The 20,738-nt window shown below is 46.9% G+C and overlaps 2 protein-coding genes across 4 annotated transcripts; both read left to right on the top strand.

The window, feature by feature from the left end:
- The first annotated feature begins 661 nt into the window (after positions 1–661).
- Positions 662–11,832, top strand: LOC137871454 (oocyte zinc finger protein XlCOF6-like). Of its 2 annotated transcripts, XM_068709253.1 has the most exons (3): positions 662–1,167; positions 8,528–8,657; positions 8,745–11,832. In XM_068709253.1, the coding sequence occupies exons 1-3, from the start codon at positions 1,144–1,146 to the stop codon at positions 10,082–10,084; spliced, it is 1,494 nt and encodes a 497-aa protein (XP_068565354.1). In that variant the 5' UTR covers positions 662–1,143; the 3' UTR covers positions 10,085–11,832. The 2 variants fall into 2 exon arrangements, with proteins under 2 accessions (XP_068565354.1, XP_068565355.1); XM_068709254.1 differs by lacking the exon at positions 662–1,167 and having other exon boundaries at positions 7,606–8,657; positions 8,771–11,832.
- A 128-nt stretch (positions 11,833–11,960) lies between these two features.
- Positions 11,961–17,838, top strand: ttc19 (tetratricopeptide repeat domain 19). 2 transcript variants are annotated; one of them, XM_068709250.1, is made up of 11 exons: positions 11,961–12,087; positions 14,510–14,664; positions 14,813–14,901; positions 15,006–15,116; positions 15,187–15,225; positions 15,309–15,365; positions 15,469–15,530; positions 15,662–15,756; positions 16,813–16,976; positions 17,049–17,211; positions 17,394–17,838. In XM_068709250.1, exons 1-11 carry the CDS (start codon positions 11,993–11,995, stop codon positions 17,561–17,563), a joined length of 1,200 nt encoding a protein of 399 aa, XP_068565351.1. In that variant the 5' UTR covers positions 11,961–11,992; the 3' UTR covers positions 17,564–17,838. The 2 variants fall into 2 exon arrangements, with proteins under 2 accessions (XP_068565351.1, XP_068565352.1); XM_068709251.1 differs by lacking the exon at positions 11,961–12,087 and adding an exon at positions 12,108–13,071.
- The last annotated feature ends 2,900 nt before the right edge of the window (positions 17,839–20,738 follow it).

Here is a 20,738-nt window from a genome sequence, read left to right as displayed (position 1 = left end):
GGGGTGTACTAATAATGCCTCGTGGGGGGGGTGTACTAATAATGCCTCGTGGGGGGGTGTACTAATAATGCCTCGTGGGGGGGGGTACTAATAATGCCTCGTGGGGGCGGGTACTAATAATGCCTCGTGGGGGGGTACTAATAATGCCTCATAGGGGTACTAATAATGCCTCGTGGGGGGGGGGTACTAATAATGCCTCGTGGGGGGGGTACTAATAATGCCTCGTGGGGGGGTGTACTAATAATGCCTCGTGGGGAGGGTACTAATAATGCCTCGTGGGGGGGTACTAATAATGCCTCATAGGGGTACTAATAATGCCTCGTAGGGGGGGTACTAATAATGCCTCGTGGGGGGGGTACTAATAATGCCTCGTAGGGGTACTAATAATGCCTCGTGGGGGGGTACTAATAATGCCTCGTAGGGGGGGTACTAATAATGCCTCGTGGGGGGGGTGTACTAATAATGCCTCGTGGGGGGGTGTACTAATAATGCCTCGTGGGGGGGGTACTAATAATGCCTCGTGGGGGGGGTGTACTAATAATGCCTCATGGGGGGGTACTAATAATGCCTCGTGGGGGTACTAATAATGCCTCGTGGGGGGGGTACTAATAATGCCTCGTGGGGGTACTAATAATGCCTCGTGGGGGTACTAATAATGCCTCGTGGGGAGGGGGTACTAATAATGCCTCGTGGGGGTACTTGTACTAAGCGGTCCGGTTGATGTATCTTGTGTTTTATGCTCATAATGAATCTAGAGGACGTTTAAAGAGAAATTCATTTAAATACTCAGATTACTCTCAAGGTGTACTTGTTGAATATATGTATTCTGTCCACTTAGTGATGTATTTAAATATGAAATACTCAGATTTCTATCTCCAGCTTAAAAACATTAAAATATTTCATCATATTTTATTATAAATGTTAGTGAATATACAGTTCGTGTCAGACCGGATGTTGTATAAATACTCCGACCGGATGTTGTATAAATATATATTTTAATTTTTCAGACTTTCCCTTTTTTTTTTTTTTGGTAGGTTGAACTTTTCCCCGGAAGTCTCCACCAGCTGCTGCTGCAGAAGAAGAAGAAGTTGCTGCTGTTCGCTCGAGACGCAACTTTTATTATTAACGGAACCGGACCGGAGGATGGAGACCGACGCGTCATCGCCGGTAAACACACCGACCGACCGGAGCCGGTTGTGCAGCTAAGCTAACGGAGCTAGCCTCTGGATCTGTGGGAATTAGAACCTGTCGCCAAACTCCATTCATAGAACAGAACGTTTAAAGAACCGAATCTAACGAGCTCTAACGAACACGTGACCCGACTCAATGATGACGACATGTGTTAGAACCGAGCTGTCGGTGATTCGGCCTCGACCGGACCGAGCTCTGCTCCGGTAAAACGGTAGAAATCGAGTCGGTGTGAAGATAAACAGACGAAGAAGAGCTGCCGGTTCTGTTTAAAGAACCAAAGAACCTCATTTATTCATCTGTTTAATGTGAAATACAAAGGAGATGAACACGTGAATGGAGTTTAGTTTGAGGTTCTGTCTCCTGAGGGTCTGGATGTACTACTACCACACAGAGTACCACTACCACACAGTACTACTACCACACAGAGTACTACCACACAGTACTACTACCACACAGAGTACCACTACCACACAGTACTACTACCACACAGAGTACCACTACCACACAGTACTACTACCACACAGAGTACTACCACACAGTACTACTACCACACAGAGTACTACTACCACACAGAGTACCACTACCACACAGAGTACTACTACCACACAGAGTACCACTACCACACAGTACTACTACCACACAGAGTACTACCACACAGAGTACCACTACCACACAGTACTACTACCACACAGTACTACTACCACACAGAATACTACAACACAGAGTACTACTACCACACAGAGTACTACCACACAGTACTACTACCACACAGAGTACTACCACACAGTACTACTACCACACAGTACTACTACCACACAGAGTACCACTACCACACAGAGTACTACCACACAGAGTACTACCACACAGAGTACTACTACCACACAGTACCACTACCACACAGTACTACTACCACACAGTACCACTACCACACAGTACTACTACCACACAGAGTACTACTACCACACAGAGTACTACCACACAGAGTACTACTACCACACAGAGTACCACTACCACACAGTACTACTACCACACAGAGTACTACTACCACACAGTACTACTACCACACAGAGTACCACTACCACACAGTACTACTACCACACAGAGTACTACTACCACACAGTACTACCACACAGAGTACTACTACCACACAGAGTACCACTACCACACAGTACTACTACCACACAGAGTACTACTACCACACAGAGTACTACCACACAGAGTACTACTACCACACAGAGTGCCACTACCACACAGTACTACTACCACACAGAGTACCACTACCACACAAAGTACTATTACCACACAGAGTACTACTACCACACAGAGTGCCACTACCACACAGTACTACTACCACACAGAGTACTACCACACAGAGTACTACTACCACACAGAGTACTACCACACAGAGTACTACCACACAGTACTACTACCACACAGAGTACTACCACACAGAGTACTACTACCACACAGAGTACTACCACACAGAGTACTACCACACAGAGTACCACTACCACACAGTACTACTACCACACAGAGTACTACCACACAGAGTACTACTACCACACAGAGTACCACTACCACACAGTACTACTACCACACAGAGTACCACTACCACACAGAGTACCACTACCACACAGAGTACCACTACCACACAGTACTACTACCACACAGAGTACTACTACCACACAGAGTACTACCACACAGAGTACTACTACCACACAGAGTGCCACTACCACACAGTACTACTACCACACAGAGTACCACTACCACAGAGTACTACTACCACACAGAGTACTACTACCACACAGAGTACTACTACTACCACACAGAGTACCACTACCACAGAGTACTACTACCACACAGAGTACTACTACTACCACTCAGAGTACCACTACCACACAGTACTACTACCACACAGAGTACCACTACCACACAGAGTACTACTACCACACAGAGTACCACTACCACACAGTACTACTACCACACAGAGTACTACTACCACACAGAGTACTACCACACAGAGTACTACCACACAGAGTACTACTACCACACAGAGTACCACTACCACACAGTACTACTACCACACAGTACTACTACCACACAGAGTACTACTACCACACAGAGTACTACCACACAGTACTACTACCACACAGAGTACTACTACCACACAGAGTACCACTACCACACAGTACTACTACCACACAGAGTACCACTACCACACAGTACTACTACCACACAGAGTACTACTACCACACAGAGTACTACCACACAGTACTACTACCACACAGAGTACCACTACCACACAGTACCACTACCACACAGTACTACTACCACAAAGAGTACCACTACCACACAGTACTACTACCACACAGAGTACTACTACCACACAGAGTACTACCACAGAGTACTACTACCACACAGAGTACTACTACCACACAGAGTACTACCACACAGAGTACTACCACACAGAGTACCACTACCACACAGTACTACTACCACACAGTACTACTACCACACAGAATACTACAACACAGAGTACTACTACCACACAGAGTACTACCACACAGTACTACTACCACACAGTACTACTACCACACAGAGTACCACTACCACACAGAGTACTACCACACAGAGTACTACCACACAGAGTACCACTACCACACAGTACTACTACCACACAGAGTACTACTACCACACAGTACTACTACCACACAGAGTACCACTACCACACAGTACTACTACCACACAGAGTACTACTACCACACAGTACTACCACACAGAGTACTACTACCACACAGAGTACCACTATCACACAGTACTACTACCACACAGAGTACTACTACCACACAGAGTACTACTACCACACAGTACTACCACACAGAGTACCACTACCACACAGTACTACTACCACACAGAGTACCACTACCACACAGAGTACTACTACCACACAGAGTACCACTACCACACAGAGTACCACTACCACACAGTACTACTACCACACAGAGTACTACTACCACACAGAGTACTACCACACAGAGTACTACCACACAGAGTACTACTACCACACAGAGTGCCACTACCACACAGTACTACTACCACACAGAGTACCACTACCACAGAGTACTACTACCACACAGAGTACTACTACCACACAGAGTACTACTACTACCACACAGAGTACCACTACCACAGAGTACTACTACCACACAGAGTACTACTACTACCACTCAGAGTACCACTACCACACAGTACTACTACCACACAGAGTACCACTACCACACAGAGTACTACTACCACACAGAGTACCACTACCACACAGAGTACTACTACCACACAGAGTACCACTACCACACAGTACTACTACCACACAGAGTACTACTACCACACAGAGTACTACCACACAGAGTACTACCACACAGAGTACTACTACCACACAGAGTACCACTACCACACAGTACTACTACCACACAGTACTACTACCACACAGAGTACTACTACCACACAGAGTACTACCACACAGTACTACTACCACACAGAGTACTACTACCACACAGAGTACCACTACCACACAGTACTACTACCACACAGAGTACCACTACCACACAGTACTACTACCACACAGAGTACTACTACCACACAGAGTACTACCACACAGTACTACTACCACACAGAGTACCACTACCACACAGTACCACTACCACACAGTACTACTACCACAAAGAGTACCACTACCACACAGTACTACTACCACACAGAGTACTACTACCACACAGAGTACTACCACAGAGTACTACTACCACACAGAGTACTACTACCACACAGAGTACTACCACACAGAGTACTACCACACAGAGTACCACTACCACACAGTACTACTACCACACAGTACTACTACCACACAGAATACTACAACACAGAGTACTACTACCACACAGAGTACTACCACACAGTACTACTACCACACAGTACTACTACCACACAGAGTACCACTACCACACAGAGTACTACCACACAGAGTACTACCACACAGAGTACTACTACCACACAGTACCACTACCACACAGTACTACTACCACACAGAGTACTACTACCACACAGAGTACTACCACACAGAGTACTACTACCACACAGAGTACCACTACCACACAGTACTACTACCACACAGAGTACTACTACCACACAGTACTACTACCACACAGAGTACCACTACCACACAGTACTACTACCACACAGAGTACTACTACCACACAGTACTACCACACAGAGTACTACTACCACACAGAGTACCACTATCACACAGTACTACTACCACACAGAGTACTACTACCACACAGAGTACTACTACCACACAGTACTACCACACAGAGTACTACTACCACACAGAGTACCACTATCACACAGTACTACTACCACACAGAGTACTACTACCACACAGAGTACTACCACACAGAGTACTACTACCACACAGAGTGCCACTACCACACAGTACTACTACCACACAGAGTACTACTACCACACAAAGTACTATTACCACACAGAGTACTACTACCACACAGAGTGCCACTACCACACAGTACTACTACCACACAGAGTACTACCACACAGAGTACTACTACCACACAGAGTACTACCACACAGAGTACTACCACACAGTACTACTACCACACAGAGTACTACCACACAGAGTACTACTACCACACAGAGTACTACCACACAGAGTACTACCACACAGAGTACCACTACCACACAGTACTACTACCACACAGAGTACTACCACACAGAGTACTACTACCACACAGAGTACCACTACCACACAGTACTACTACCACACAGAGTACTACTACCACACAGAGTACCACTACCACACAGAGTACCACTACCACACAGTACTACTACCACACAGAGTACTACTACCACACAGAGTACTACCACACAGAGTACTACCACACAGAGTACTACTACCACACAGAGTGCCACTACCACACAGTACTACTACCACACAGAGTACCACTACCACAGAGTACTACTACCACACAGAGTACTACTACCACACAGAGTACTACTACTACCACACAGAGTACCACTACCACAGAGTACTACTACCACACAGAGTACTACTACCACACAGAGTACTACTACTACCACTCAGAGTACCACTACCACACAGTACTACTACCACACAGAGTACCACTACCACACAGAGTACTACTACCACACAGAGTACCACTACCACACAGTACTACTACCACACAGAGTACTACTACCACACAGAGTACTACCACACAGAGTACTACCACACAGAGTACTACTACCACACAGAGTACCACTACCACACAGTACTACTACCACACAGTACTACTACCACACAGAGTACTACTACCACACAGAGTACCACTACCACACAGTACTACTACCACACAGAGTACCACTACCACACAGTACTACTACCACACAGAGTACTACTACCACACAGAGTACTACCACACAGTACTACTACCACACAGAGTACCACTACCACACAGTACCACTACCACACAGTACTACTACCACAAAGAGTACCACTACCACACAGTACTACTACCACACAGAGTACTACTACCACACAGAGTACTACTACCACACAGTACTACTACCACACAGAGTACTACCACACAGAGTACTACTACCACACAGAGTACCACTACCACACAGTACTACTACCACACAGAGTACTACTACCACACAGTACTACTACCACACAGAGTACCACTACCACACAGTACTACTACCACACAGAGTACTACTACCACACAGAGTACTACCACACAGAGTACTACTACCACACAGAGTACCACTACCACACAGTACTACTACCACACAGAGTACTACTACCACACAGAGTACTACCACACAGAGTACTACTACCACACAGAGTGCCACTACCACACAGTACTACCACCACACAGAGTACTACCACCACACAGAGTACTACTACCACACAGAGTACTACCACCACACAGAGTACCACTACCACACAGTACTACTACCACACAGAGTACTACTACCACACAGAGTACTACTACCACACAGTACTGCTACCACACAGAGTACTACTACCACACAGTACTACTACCACACAGAGTACTACTACCACAGAGTACTACTACCACACAGAGTACTACCACACAGAGTACTACTACCACACAGAGTACCACTACCACACAGTACTACTACCACACAGAGTACTACTACCACACAGAGTACTACCACACAGAGTACTACTACCACACAGAGTGCCACTACCACACAGTACTACCACCACACAGAGTACTACCACCACACAGAGTACTACTACCACACAGAGTACTACCACCACACAGAGTACCACTACCACACAGTACTACTACCACACAGAGTACTACTACCACACAGAGTACTACTACCACACAGTACTGCTACCACACAGAGTACTACTACCACACAGTACTACTACCACACAGAGTACTACTACCACAGAGTACTACTACCACACAGAGTACTACTACTACCACACAGAGTACTACTACTACCACACAGAGTACTACTATCACACAGAGTACTACTACCACAGAGTACTACTACCACACAGAGTACTACCACCACACAGAGTACTACTACTACACAGAGTACTACCACCACACAGAGTACTACTACTACTACCACACAGAGTACTTCTATTACCATACAGAGTACTACTATCACACAGAGTACTACCACCACACAGAGTACTACTACTACTACTCCCACACAGAGTACTACTATCACACAGAGTACTACCACCACACAGAGTACTACTACTACTACTCCCACACAGAGTACTACTATCACACAGAGTACTACCACCATAGAGTACTACTACCACCACACAGAGTACTACTACTACTACCACACAGAGTACTACTACTACCACACAGAGTACTACCACCACACAGAGTACTACTACCACACAGAGTACTACTACTACCACACAGAGTACTACCACCACACAGAGTACTACTACCACACAGAGTACTACTTCCACAGAGTACTACTACTACTACCACACAGAGTACTACAACCACACAGAGTACTACCACCACACAGAGTACTACTACTACTACCACACAGAGTACTACTATCACACAGAGTACTACTACCACAGAGTACTACTACTACTACCACACAGAGTACTACTACTACTACCACACAGAGTACTACTACCACACAGTGAGAGTACTAATACCACACAGTAGAAGTACTCTATTACTAATTTAAAGTACTCTGTTACATACATACTTCAGTCTTAAAGTAACCATGTTGTACTTTGACTCCTGATCAGTTTCAGGCCGTTCAGATCAAACCAGAACCAGAAGAAGTAGAGATCCAGACCTTCACCGTCCTCAAGAAGCTGTCCGTCAAACTGACCGACTGCAGGCTGTGGCTGGAGGGGCGGGACTTCCTGTCTCTTGGTAAGAACGGAGTCATTTCTTATTATTCTAACTTCCTTCAAGAAAAGTTACAGAAATGTTTGTGCATTCTGTCAATCATCCCCACAGACGATCACCCTCAGTTTTGTCACCAGAGACCGACACGACACCACCCGACGAACACGGGCAGAAAGATGGTGTACTGCTCCCAGTGTACCAAAGGCTTCTACAAGAGGTCTCACCTGGAGGCTCACCTGAGAACCCACCAGGGTCAGAAACCCAACCAATGCTGGCAATGTGGGAAGACCTACCCGACCCTGATGAGCCTGGTGGTCCACCAGCAGATCCACGACCGCAGGGAGCCTTACCGGTGCTCCTACTGCGACAAGACCTTCGCTCTGAAGAGGGACTGGAAGACGCACCACCGGATGCACTCCGGGACCAAACCCTTCAAGTGCTGGTTTTGCGGGGACGGCTTCGGCGAGCAGGACGAGCTCGACGAGCACCTGGAGATTCACAAGGGGGAGAAGTGCTACCGCTGCAAAGTCTGCGACAAGATGTTCGTCTCCTACCAGGGTTTCAACTTCCACCGCAAGTCGCACAAGAACCCGAAGCTGCTGCCGTGCCTGAAGTGCAAGAAGACCTTCGGTAATCCTCAGAGCCTGAAGCTCCACCAGGTGACTCACTCCAACAGGAAGCCGCACAAATGCCCCACCTGCAGCAAAGCCTTCAAGCTGCTGAGCGGCATGCGGGTCCACCAGAGGACCCACGAGGACCTGAGGGACTACCACTGCACAGAGTGCGGCAAGTGTTTCTCCAGCCTACAGGGCCTGAAGCTGCACCACCGCACCCACACTGGACTGAAGCCCTACAAGTGCACCGAGTGCGGAAAGAGGTTCACCCAGTCGCCCCACCTCAAGTCCCACATGGTCACGCACACCGGGGAGCGACCGTTCCTCTGCACCACCTGCGGGAAGAGGTTCACCCAGTCGTCCCACCTGAGGTCTCACGTCACGCTGTTCCACGTGGGCGAGAAGCCCTTCGCCTGCGACGACTGCGGGAAGAGCTTCACCATCGCCCACTACCTGAAAATGCACCGGCTGAGCCACACCAAGGAGAAGCTGTACCAGTGCTCGTACTGCGACAAGTCCTTCTCCTACCACAACTCCTGGAGGGCCCACGAGAGGATCCACACCGGCGAGCGTCCGTTCGGCTGCCACGACTGCGGCCAGAGCTTCATCACGTCGGGCTCGCTGCTGAGCCACCGGAGAACCAAACACACCGGAGAGAAGAGCCACTACTGCATCACCTGCGGGGAGTTCTTCTTCACCAGCTCGCTGCTGCGGGTCCACCAGCTCGACCACACCGGCGAGCGGCCTCACGCCTGCGGCTGCGGCAAGACATTCAAAACCAAAGGAGTGCTGCGCTACCACCTGAAGAGGTTCACTGACCACCAGCCGACCGAGTGAACGGCAGAGCTTCAGGTGCACGTCTCAACCACAGGAAGTTAGTTTACCAGAAACACACATTATCGTCGAGAGGACATCGTTACCTCTGAAGTCCGTCCACAATAAATGTCCTTAAAGACTCGGTGATGGCCGTCATGGCGACACTGAGATGTTGTTGTTTAAATTCTCGTTACATCCTGAAAAACCATCAATGAGTCAAAAGCTTTGAGAAAAAGTAATTAAAACAGAGGTCTGAAGAGACGGACTGTAGGGGGCGTGTCTTTAGAGGTCTGAAGAGACGGACTGTAGGGGGCGTGTCTTTAGAAGTCTGAAGAGACGGACTGTAGGGGGCGTGTCTTTAGGGGTCTGAAGAGACGGGCTGTAAGAAGCGTGTCTTTAGAGGTCTGAAGAGACGGACTGTAGGGGGCGTGTCTTTAGGGGTCTGAAGAGACGGACTGTAGGGGGCGTGTCTTTAGAGGTCTGAAGAGACGGACTGTAGGGGGCGTGTCTTTAGAAGTCTGAAGAGACGGGCTGTAGGGGGCGTGTCTTTAGAAGTCTGAAAAGACGGACTGTAGGGGGCGTGTCTTTAGAGGTCTGAAGAGATGGACTGTAGGGGGCGTGTCTTTAGAGGTCTGAAGAGACGGACTGTAGGGGGCGTGTCTTTAGAGGTCTGAAGAGACGGACTGTAGGGGGCGTGTCTTTAGAAGTCTGAAGAGACGGGCTGTAGGGGGCGTGTCTTTAGAAGTCTGAAGAGACGGACTGTAGGGGGCGTGTCTTTAGAGGTCTGAAGAGATGGACTGTAGGGGGCGTGTCTTTAGAAGTCTGAAGAGACGGGCTGTAGGGGGCGTGTCTTTAGAGGTCTGAGGTCTAAAAGTCCTTTATATCTTCTGAAGGTTCCTCACTGAGTGACCTAAAGTCTCTAAGGTTCCTCCATGATAACAGCTGTTTGAATCCTCTAAATGTTAAGGAAAGGTGCTTCAATGCTTCCTTTCCTATCTCCTTTAGCATAGGAAACACTGGACCTTCCTTTCCCAAAGGAAAGGAGGTAATTCCGACCCACAATGCATTGCGACGGCAACATTTAAAGTGACTAAGCATGAAAACAAACGCTATGTTTATCTCACAGGTTTAATAATGAACAGAGACGATCCTTATGTTTCATTTTATATATTTATTTATTCACTTTGAACATAAGTTTAGAAAATGAAAGAAATGAAATGAACACATTCTTGTTCTCAATAACAAGAAGCTTCAGTAATAAAACAGTCTGATGATCGATTATTATTCGAAAGATAAATATCTTGAATCTGGACTCAAGACTCGCTGGTTTTGACTCGTACCAGCATGACATGAGACACACATGTGCAACACTAACAGGGTCCTCTGGTCCTCTGGTCGTCCTCTGGTCTGTTGTGGTCTCATATTGAGACCTCCTCATGAACTCTGACTGTCAATAAAACCCTGTGAAGCTCAGTTTGTTTGTTTTTTAATATTGAATATGTTAATGTTCTGTGTATCATGGTGTAGTGTACTATTTAACATCATAGTACTATTGTGTCTCATATAATGTTCAAATTAAATGAGTAGTTTATATTTATCACGACCTCTGACCCTTCATCTCACCTCCACGTGACCCTCACGGGTGAGACACCTGGCCCCACGTGACCCTCCTCTTCAGGCTCCTCGCGCTGCGGACTCAGACCGGCAGGTTTAGTGAATAGAACAAAATAAAGTGCTGTGGAGACTTTAAGTGATGTAATGAGACACATATGAACAGAAACATATTTACCAACAGAGTGAATGAATGGATTCTATTTCTTCACCGTGTTCTAATGATCCAAAACGTAGAATAAATTCACACTTTTTTGCTTCCGTTGCTTTTATTCTGAAGGCGTTTAGTGACTTCCGCTCGTTACGTAAACAGTTAAGATGGCGGCCTGCAGTGTCCGACGCGTTCTCAGTCAGACTCTGAGCAGGTTCAGGTGTTCAGGACGTCACGTGACTCTACGGGACTCACCGGGAAGGTGAGTGTGTGACGAGAGAGAGACAGGTACATGAAGAGAGAGAGAGAGAGAGGTACATGAAGAGAGAGAGAGAGAGAGAGAGAGAGAGAGAGAGAGGTACACGAAGAGAGAGAGAGAGAGACAGGTACATGAAGAGAGAGAGAGAGAGGTACATGAAGAGAGAGAGAGAGAGAGAGAGGTACACGAAGAGAGAGAGAGAGACAGGTACATGAAGAGAGAGAGAGAGAGAGAGAGAGAGAGAGGTACACGAAGAGAGAGAGAGAGACAGGTACATGAAGAGAGAGAGGTACACGAAGAGAGAGAGACAGGTACATGAAGAGAGAGAGAGAGGTACACGAAGAGAGAGAGAGGGAGAGACAGGTACATGAAGAGAGAGAGAGACAGGTACATGAAGAGAGAGAGAGAGACAGGTACATGAAGAGACAGAGACAGGTACATGAAGAGACAGAGACAGGTACATGAAGAGAGAGAGAGAGACAGGTACATGAAGAGAGAGAGAGAGAGAGAGGTACACGAAGAGAGAGAGAGAGACAGGTACATGAAGAGAGAGAGAGAGAGAGAGAGAGAGGTACACGAAGAGAGAGAGAGAGACAGGTACATGAAGAGAGAGAGAGAGAGGTACACGAAGAGAGAGAGAGAGACAGGTACATGAAGAGAGAGAGAGACAGGTACATGAAGAGAGAGAGAGAGAGACAGGTACATGAAGAGACAGAGAGACAGAGACAGGTACATGAAGAGACAGAGACAGGTACATGAAGAGAGAGAGAGAGACAGGTACATGAAGAGAGAGAGAGAGAGAGAGAGGTACATGAAGAGAGAGAGAGACAGGTACATGAAGAGACAGAGAGACAGAGACAGGTACATGAAGAGAGAGAGAGAGACACAGGTACAGGCTCAGTGACCACACACCGGAAATAGAAAGAGGAAGACACAAGAAGACATGGACACCAAAGGAGAACAGAACATGTGGTCACTGTGGGACAGGTGAGACCGAGACAGAGAGACACTTCCTCCTAAAATGTGAAGCGTTCAATCAAATTAGGAACTTTTACTTTAACAAATTCAACTCTGTAATTTCAGATTTTAAAACATGTAATAACAACTCAAAATTAAAAATACTCCTAGGAGAAGGAGATAGGAAGTATCTAGCTGCCCAATATGTCCTAACATGTCACAACATGAGGGACAGTGAGTGACACACACACACACACACACACACACACACACACACACACACACACACACACATACACTGTATGTATGTAATTAATAATCAATCTAGATGTTATGTTAATGATATTGTGTATTAATATTATTGTATGTTTATTTTTGTTGATGCTTTGGCAATACTGTTTCTAAACTTTCATGCCAATAAAGCTATTGAAATTGAAAAATTGAAAATTGAATTGAGAGAGAGAGACAGGTACATGAAGAGAGAGAGAGAGAGAGACAGGTACTTGGAGAGAGAGAGAGAGAGAGAGAGAGAGACAGGTACTTGGAGAGAGAGAGAGAGACAGGTACATGAAGAGAGAGAGAGAGACAGGTACTTGAAGAGAGAGAGAGAGAGAGAGAGAGAGAGAGAGAGACAGGTACATGAAGAGAGAGAGAGAGACAGGTACATGAAGAGAGAGAGAGAGAGAGAGTGACAGGTACATGAAGAGACAGAGAGACAGAGACAGGTACATGAAGAGAGAGAGAGAGAGAGAGAGAGAGAGACAGGTACTTGAAGAGAGAGAGAAAGACAGGTACATGAAGAGAGAGAGAGAGAGAGAGAGAGAGACAGGTACATGAAGAGAGAGAGAGAGAGAGAGAGCGACAGGTACATGAAGAGAGAGAGAGCGAGAGAGACAGGTACATGAAGAGAGAGAGAGAGAGAGAGAGAGAGAGAGACAGGTACATGAAGAGACAGAGAGACAGAGACAGGTACATGAAGAGAGAGAAAGAGACAGGTACATGAAGAGAGAGAAAGAGACAGGTACATGAAGAGAGAGAGAGAGAGAGACAGGTACATGAAGAGAGAGAGAGAGAGAGAGAGAGAGAGAGAGACAGGTACATAGAGAGAGAGACAGGTACATGAAGAGAGAGAGAGAGAGACAGGTACATAAAGAGAGAGAGAGAGAGACAGGTACATGAAGAGACAGAGACAGGTACATGAAGAGAGAGAGAGAGAGAGACAGGTACATGAAGAGAGAGAGAGAGAGACAGGTACATGAAGAGAGAGAGAGAGAGACAGGTACATAAAGAGAGAGAGAGAGAGACAGGTACATGAAGAGACAGAGACAGGTACATGAAGAGAGAGAGAGGTACATCCCAATTATCTTATTTGTCACCTCCTCTCTCCTCTCTTGGTTTCCTTGCTAGTGAAGGAAACGTGGATACACCCTTAGTGTCTTTCTGTTGTCTCTTCTGTAACTTCTATCAGCGCTGTGACATCACAGGCTGTGAGGGACAAATGCTCGGCATGCTGGGTAAACGTGAGCCAACATGAGTCCATCGGGAGACATTTCCTGAAGGGAGGAGGAGGAGGAAGAGGAGGAGGAGGAGGAGGAGGAGGAGGAGTGCTGTGGGTGGCTGTCGGTACGTACAGTCACACATCATATCTTTACCCGTCACACCAAACTACAGTCACAAACCTGTGTGTGTGTGTGTGTGTGTGTGTGTGTGTGTGTGTGTGTGTGTGTGTGTGTGTCTGTGTGTCTCTGTGTGTGTGTGTCTGTGTGTGTAGCTTTCTCCTTCTTCAGTACTGATGAAGACCAACGAGATGAAGCTCAGAGGAAAGAGGATGAGATGATCCTGCTGCTGAAGAAGGCCAAGGTAGTAGAAGTACTAGTAGTACTGTAGTACTAACAGTACTCTGTCCCTCCAGCTCAGTAGTATTAGTACTAGTACTGTAGTACTAACAGCCCTGTCTCCTCCAGCTCAGTGTCTCCAGAGGACAGCTCCAGGCAGCCTCTGGGCTCCTCCATCAGGCCGTAGTTGTGGCTCATCAGATCCAGAACCACCAGGCCGTGATCTACACCTACAGTCTGGTAAACAGCCTCTCTCAGCTCTCAGCTGTCCTCAGCTCTACAGCTTTCTAACCCTCACCCTCACCCTTAGATGGCGAACCTGGCCTACGTTCAGGGTCAGCTGGACCACGTGAGTACCGCCCCCCATATGACTCACCTTTGTCACTATGGCAACGGCAGTGAGACAGCTGGTTGTCCTCTTCGTCCTCTCAGGCAGAAAAACTCTTCAAAGCAGCGATGGGCTTCATGCTGTCAGGAGGAACTCCAGAGGTGTGTGTGTGTGTGTGTGTGTGTGTGTGTGTGTGTGTGTGTGTTGTGTGTTGTGTGTGTGTGTGTGTGTTGATGTCTTCACTGACTTCCTGTCTTTTTCCAGGACGATAACGCTGTCATCGAGATGTCTCTGAAACTCGCCACCATCTACGCCGAACAGAACAAGTAAGAGTGAACCGTTCAAGTGCCTGACCTCTGACCTCACTTCCTGTCAGAGAGGTGACTGTGTGTGTGTGTGTGTGTGTGTGTGTGTGTGTGTGTGTGTGTGTGTGTGTGTGTGTGTGTGTGTGTTTGAGGACGGAGCTTGCAGAGCACGGGTTCAGGTTCTGTACGGAGTCTCTGGAGGCCAAACTGCAGAAACATAAAGAAACCGCTGCAGAGGATCGGACAGGTGAGAAGAAGAACCCTAAAAGAAGTCATGTAGGACTGCTTATGGTTAAAGAACCCTAAAAGAAGTCATGAAGGACTGCTTATTGTTAAAGAACCCTAAAAGAAGTCATGTAGGACTGCTTATTGTTAAAGAACCCTAAAAGAAGTCATGAAGGACTGCTTATTGTTAAAGAACCCTAAAAGAAGTCATGAAGGACTGCTTATTGTTAAAGAACCCTAAAAGAAGCCATGAAGGACTGCTTATCGTTAAAGAACCCTAAAAGAAGCCATGAAGGACTGCTTATCGTTAAAGAACCCTAAAAGAAGCCATGAAGGACTGCTTATCGTTAAAGAACCCTAAAAGAAGTCATGAAGGACTGCTTATTGTTAAAGAACCCTAAAAGAAGTCATGAAGGACTGCTTATCGTTAAAGAACCCTAAAAGAAGTCATGAAGGACTGCTTATCGTTAAAGAACCCTAAAAGAAGCCATGAAGGACTGCTTATCGTTAAAGAACCCTAAAAGAAGCCATGAAGGACTGCTTATCGTTAAAGAACCCTAAAAGAAGTCATGAAGGACTGCTTATCGTTAAAGAACCCTAAAAGAAGTCATGAAGGACTGCTTATTGTTAAAGAACCCTAAAAGAAGTCATGAAGGACTGCTTATTGTTAAAGAACCCTAAAAGAAGCCATGAAGGACTGCTTATTGTTAAAGAACCCTAAAAGAAGCCACGTAGGACTGCTTATTGTTAAAGAACCCTAAAAGAAGTCATGAAGGACTGCTTATTGTTAAAGAACCCTAAAAGAAGTCATGAAGGACTGCTTATTGTTAAAGAACCCTAAAAGAAGTCATGAAGGACTGCTTATTGTTAAAGAACCCTAAAAGAAGCCAGAGCAGAGCTGCAAGAATGTGGCAATAAAGTTCAGTCAAACTTCAAAAACATCAATGTAGACAGACTAAAAGATAGATGTAAAGAGAGAGGGACAGGGACAGGTAGAGAGACATACAGGGTAGAGAGACAGGGAGAGAGGTACATGTAGAGAGACAGACAAGCTGTTATGTGACTCTGTTGTCTTCAGAGGAGCAGGAGGCTCTGAGGAAGGAGACGCGTCTTCTGCTCGGTCTGTGTTTCGACTCGCGGGCTCGATACAGAGCGTCAACATTGCACCTGAAACAGGCGGTACAGGACTACCAGAGCGCACTGGACATCTGCAGCCAGGAGCAGGGAGACACACACCCACAGGTAGGACCACAGGTAGACACATTATTGTGAAGCGTTGAGACCTGAACATCATCCTCTTGTCTCACCTGTCAGACTCTGGTGCTGATGAGCGACCTGGCCACCGTCCTGGATTTGCAGGGTCGCCATGATGATGCCCTGGCTCTGGTCCAGCGGGCCGTGGATCTGAGCCGCTCTGCCGGACACCCGGACCAACACGTGCTGCTGGGAAACATGGCTGGCATCCTGCTGCACACAGGTCAGGGAGACGTCCAAGGTCTCTGAGTCCAACCTGCTTCAGATGGAACCACTCGCATATATGTGGGCGTGGCTTAATCTAAGGGGGCGTGGCTCCATCTAAAGTGGGCCGGGTAAACGATGGAGGCCCACCAGGTACGTCGGCTCTGATCTGTTCTGATGGTTCTGTCTGTGGCCCGTCAGGTCGGCTGGAGGACTCGGTGCGGTTCTACCAGGAGGCTCTGGGTCTGGCTCGGCAGGCTGGAGACCAGGAGGCTGTGGACCAGATCCAGGAGGGACTGCAGGAAGTGAAGAAGAGGAGGAGGAACCAGGAGAAGGAGAGGAAGGAGGATGAGGAGGCTGCAAAGCAGTGATTGGTTCACAGTGTGTCGCTGGACAGAATGGTTTCTCCTGAGGAGGAGGTGGAGGAAGAGGAAGAGGAGGACTAGGAGGAAGAAGAACAGGAGGAGGGGGAAGATGATTAATCCACAGCAACAGACTAGACCTCCAGACTGGTTCCCAGGATCCTGGTGACCCCTGTGACCCTCTGTTCTGTTGTTAACCTCTTTGATCTCAGTCGTGCTCTTCAGAGGATGAACCCTCCACGTCTGTCTGTGTAAAAGTGAAATAAATCTTCTATTGTGACGTCTACAGCTGCATCCTTTGTGTCCACTAGAGGGCGAATAACTACGACGAGTCTTCAGCTGATTCAGACAGAAACACACTGCAGCTTACTGTCCTTGTGAGGATTTCATTTATGTTACTTCTATTATTGATTCACTCTCAAGAAGTAACGTTTAATAATACTGATATAAATAATAATACACATCAGATACTGTGAAGCACAAAATACATGAAGTGTGTGTGTGTGTGTGTGTGTGTGTGTGTGTGTGTGTGTGTGTGTGTGTGTGTGTGTGTGTGTGTGTGTGTGTGTGTGTGTGTGTGTGTGTGTGTGGTTCCCACAGAAGGTGACGCAGGTGAACTTCCTGTTGTGTTTACTGAACATGTCAGAATAAAAGCAGTGATGACAGTAAACAAACAAACAGAAACGACAAACAAGAATCTACCACACACACATTCCTGTTCATCTGTCTTTGTGAGGACCCATGTTGACATAATGCTTTACCCCCTAACCCAGACCCTCTAACCCTGACCCCCTAACCCAGACCCTCTAACCCTGACCCCCTAACCCAGACCCTCTAACCCTGACCCCCTAACCCAGACCCTCTAACCCTGACCCCCTAACCCAGACCCTCTAACCCAGACCCTCTAACCCTGACCCCCTAACCCAGACCCTCTAACCCTGACCCCCTAACCCAGACCCTCTAACCCTGACCCCCTTATCCAGATCCTCTAACCCAGACCCTCTAACCCTGACCCCCTAACCCAGACCCTCTAACCCTGACCCCTAACCCAGACCCTCTAACCCTGACCCCCTATCTTTCAATATATTATCTATATATATATATATATATATATATATATATATATATATATATATATATATATAAAATGAAGACTACAGTCTAACACGTTATCATAGTCTGGTAGATTATGAATTCATGGACCATACAGAATGAACCCTGATAAACGTTTTGATTCTTTCTTAAAGCTAAATGTTCATATATGTCTAACATGCATTAACGTCTCTACGTCCACTGAATTAAAATGGAGGCTCTCTTTTGTTTACACGTTGCCGTGGTGACTCATGGAATTTAAGCTCCATTGATGATTCTTTTTTTGTTTTATTCACCACATACGAGTGTCAAAGTGAACTTGTTAAACCTGCTTTCTCAAACGGGGCCCTAAACTTCAAAACCAAGTCTGAACCTTAAAACCGAGTGTGAACCCTGAATCAGGCGTCTGAACAAAGACAAAATGTCCAAAATCCGTTGGTCCTCACTACGTAGCCAGTACAAGAAAACACACACACACGTGAGAAAAACTGTTTCTTCAGATTTAACTGATGTCATGAACACACACATAATCACATGTAAACACACACACAGCACATTCAGAGGTTAATTGTTGTTGTGCTAACAGGTTCATTAATCACACACACACACACACACACACACACACACACACAGGGGATGTGGTATAAAAGTATCTGCAGGTTGTTTCTGTCTCTCTGCTGGAATACGACAACTCAACACACTGACCAGGTATGAACACCCACACACACACACACACACACACACACACACACACACACACACACACACAGGATAACTGTTTAAACTGTTAGTTGTGAATAAAAGCTGACATGATGAACGTGTCAGGTTAACTTTACTTTAAATGATTTAGATTCTGGGTCAGATAGAAACTTTCTACTGAAGTGATTGTTGAAGTGGACCTGGATGTTGATGGTCTTTAAATGATCTACAGGCTGAGATCAGTGATGTAGTTTTGAGGTAATATAATAATAATTATAAACTTCTTTTACAGTTTCACATCAAACCTGAAGACTCCTCTCTTCCTGTAGTTCCAGCTGTCGGCTTGCGGAGGGCAGTGTGGAGCTTCAGGTCTCTGAGCCAATCAGAAGACTCCAATCTCTTCAGCTGACGTGAGTCACTTCCTAATTTTAACTTTTACTTTAAAATGCACTGTAAAGTGTACTTCACTTAGTACACAATGAAGCTCTGGAACTAAACAGGTGAGAGACGATGAGGTCAGGTGAGAGACAATGAGGTCAGGTGACTGATGAGGTCAGGTGACTGACCATGAGGTCAGGTGAGAGACGATGAGGTGAGGTGACTGACGATGAGGTCATGTGAGAGACGATGAGGTCAGGTGACTGACCATGAGGTCAGGTGAGTGACGATGAGGTCAGGTGACAGACGATGAGGTCATGTGAGAGACGATGAGGTCAGGTGACTGACGATGAGGTCAGGTGAGAAACGATGAGGTCAGGTGACTGACGATGAGGTCAGGTGAGAGACGACGAGGTCAGGTGAGTGACGACGAGGTCAGGTGACTGACAATGAGGTCAGGTGAGAAACGATGAGGTCAGGTGACTGACGATGAGGTCAGGTGACTGAAGATAAGGTCAGGTGACTGACGATGAGGTCAGGTGACTGACCATGAGGTCAGGTGAGAGACGATGAGGTGAGGTGACAGACGATGAGGTCATGTGAGAGACGATGAGGTCAGGTGAGAGACGATGAGGTCATGTGAGAGACGATGAGGTCAGGTGAGTGACGACGAGGTCAGGTGACTGACAATGAGGTCAGGTGACTGACGATGAGGTCAGGTGAGAAACGATGAGGTCAGGTGAGAAACGATGAGGTCAGGTGACTGACGATGAGGTCAGGTGAGAGATGATGAGGTCAGGTGACTGAAGATAAGGTCAGGTGACTGACGATGAGGTCAGGTGACTGACCATGAGGTCAGGTGAAAGACGATGAGGTCAGGTGACTGACCATGAGGTCAGGTGAGTGACGATGAGGTCAGGTGACTGACGATGAGGTCAGGTGACTGACCATGAGGTCATGTGAGTGACGATGAGGTCAGGTGACTGATGATGAGGTCAGGTGACTGACCATGAGG

This window comes from Cebidichthys violaceus, unplaced genomic scaffold, assembly GCF_023349555.1.
Source record: "Cebidichthys violaceus isolate CVI_PGR_0920_01 unplaced genomic scaffold, fCebVio1.0.p SCAF_141, whole genome shotgun sequence".
NCBI lineage: Eukaryota > Metazoa > Chordata > Actinopteri > Perciformes > Stichaeidae > Cebidichthys > Cebidichthys violaceus.
Note: the sequence above shows the minus strand (reverse complement) of the source record. Positions and strands in the feature narration are given on the sequence as shown.

Excerpts from the sequence above, each read along its gene's own strand:
- LOC137871454 (XM_068709253.1), top strand. The coding sequence starts at position 1,144 with ATGGAGACCGACGCGTCATCGCCG. Across the intron at positions 1,168-8,527 it reads AGACCGACGCGTCATCGCCG|TTTCAGGCCGTTCAGATCAA; the intron begins GTAAACACACCG and ends ACTCCTGATCAG. Across the intron at positions 8,658-8,744 it reads GCGGGACTTCCTGTCTCTTG|ACGATCACCCTCAGTTTTGT; the intron begins GTAAGAACGGAG and ends TCATCCCCACAG.
- ttc19 (XM_068709250.1), top strand. The coding sequence starts at position 11,993 with ATGGCGGCCTGCAGTGTCCGACGCGTTCTCAGTCAGACTCTGAGCAGG. Across the intron at positions 12,088-14,509 it reads CTACGGGACTCACCGGGAAG|CGCTGTGACATCACAGGCTG; the intron begins GTGAGTGTGTGA and ends AACTTCTATCAG. Across the intron at positions 14,902-15,005 it reads TGCTGCTGAAGAAGGCCAAG|CTCAGTGTCTCCAGAGGACA; the intron begins GTAGTAGAAGTA and ends TGTCTCCTCCAG.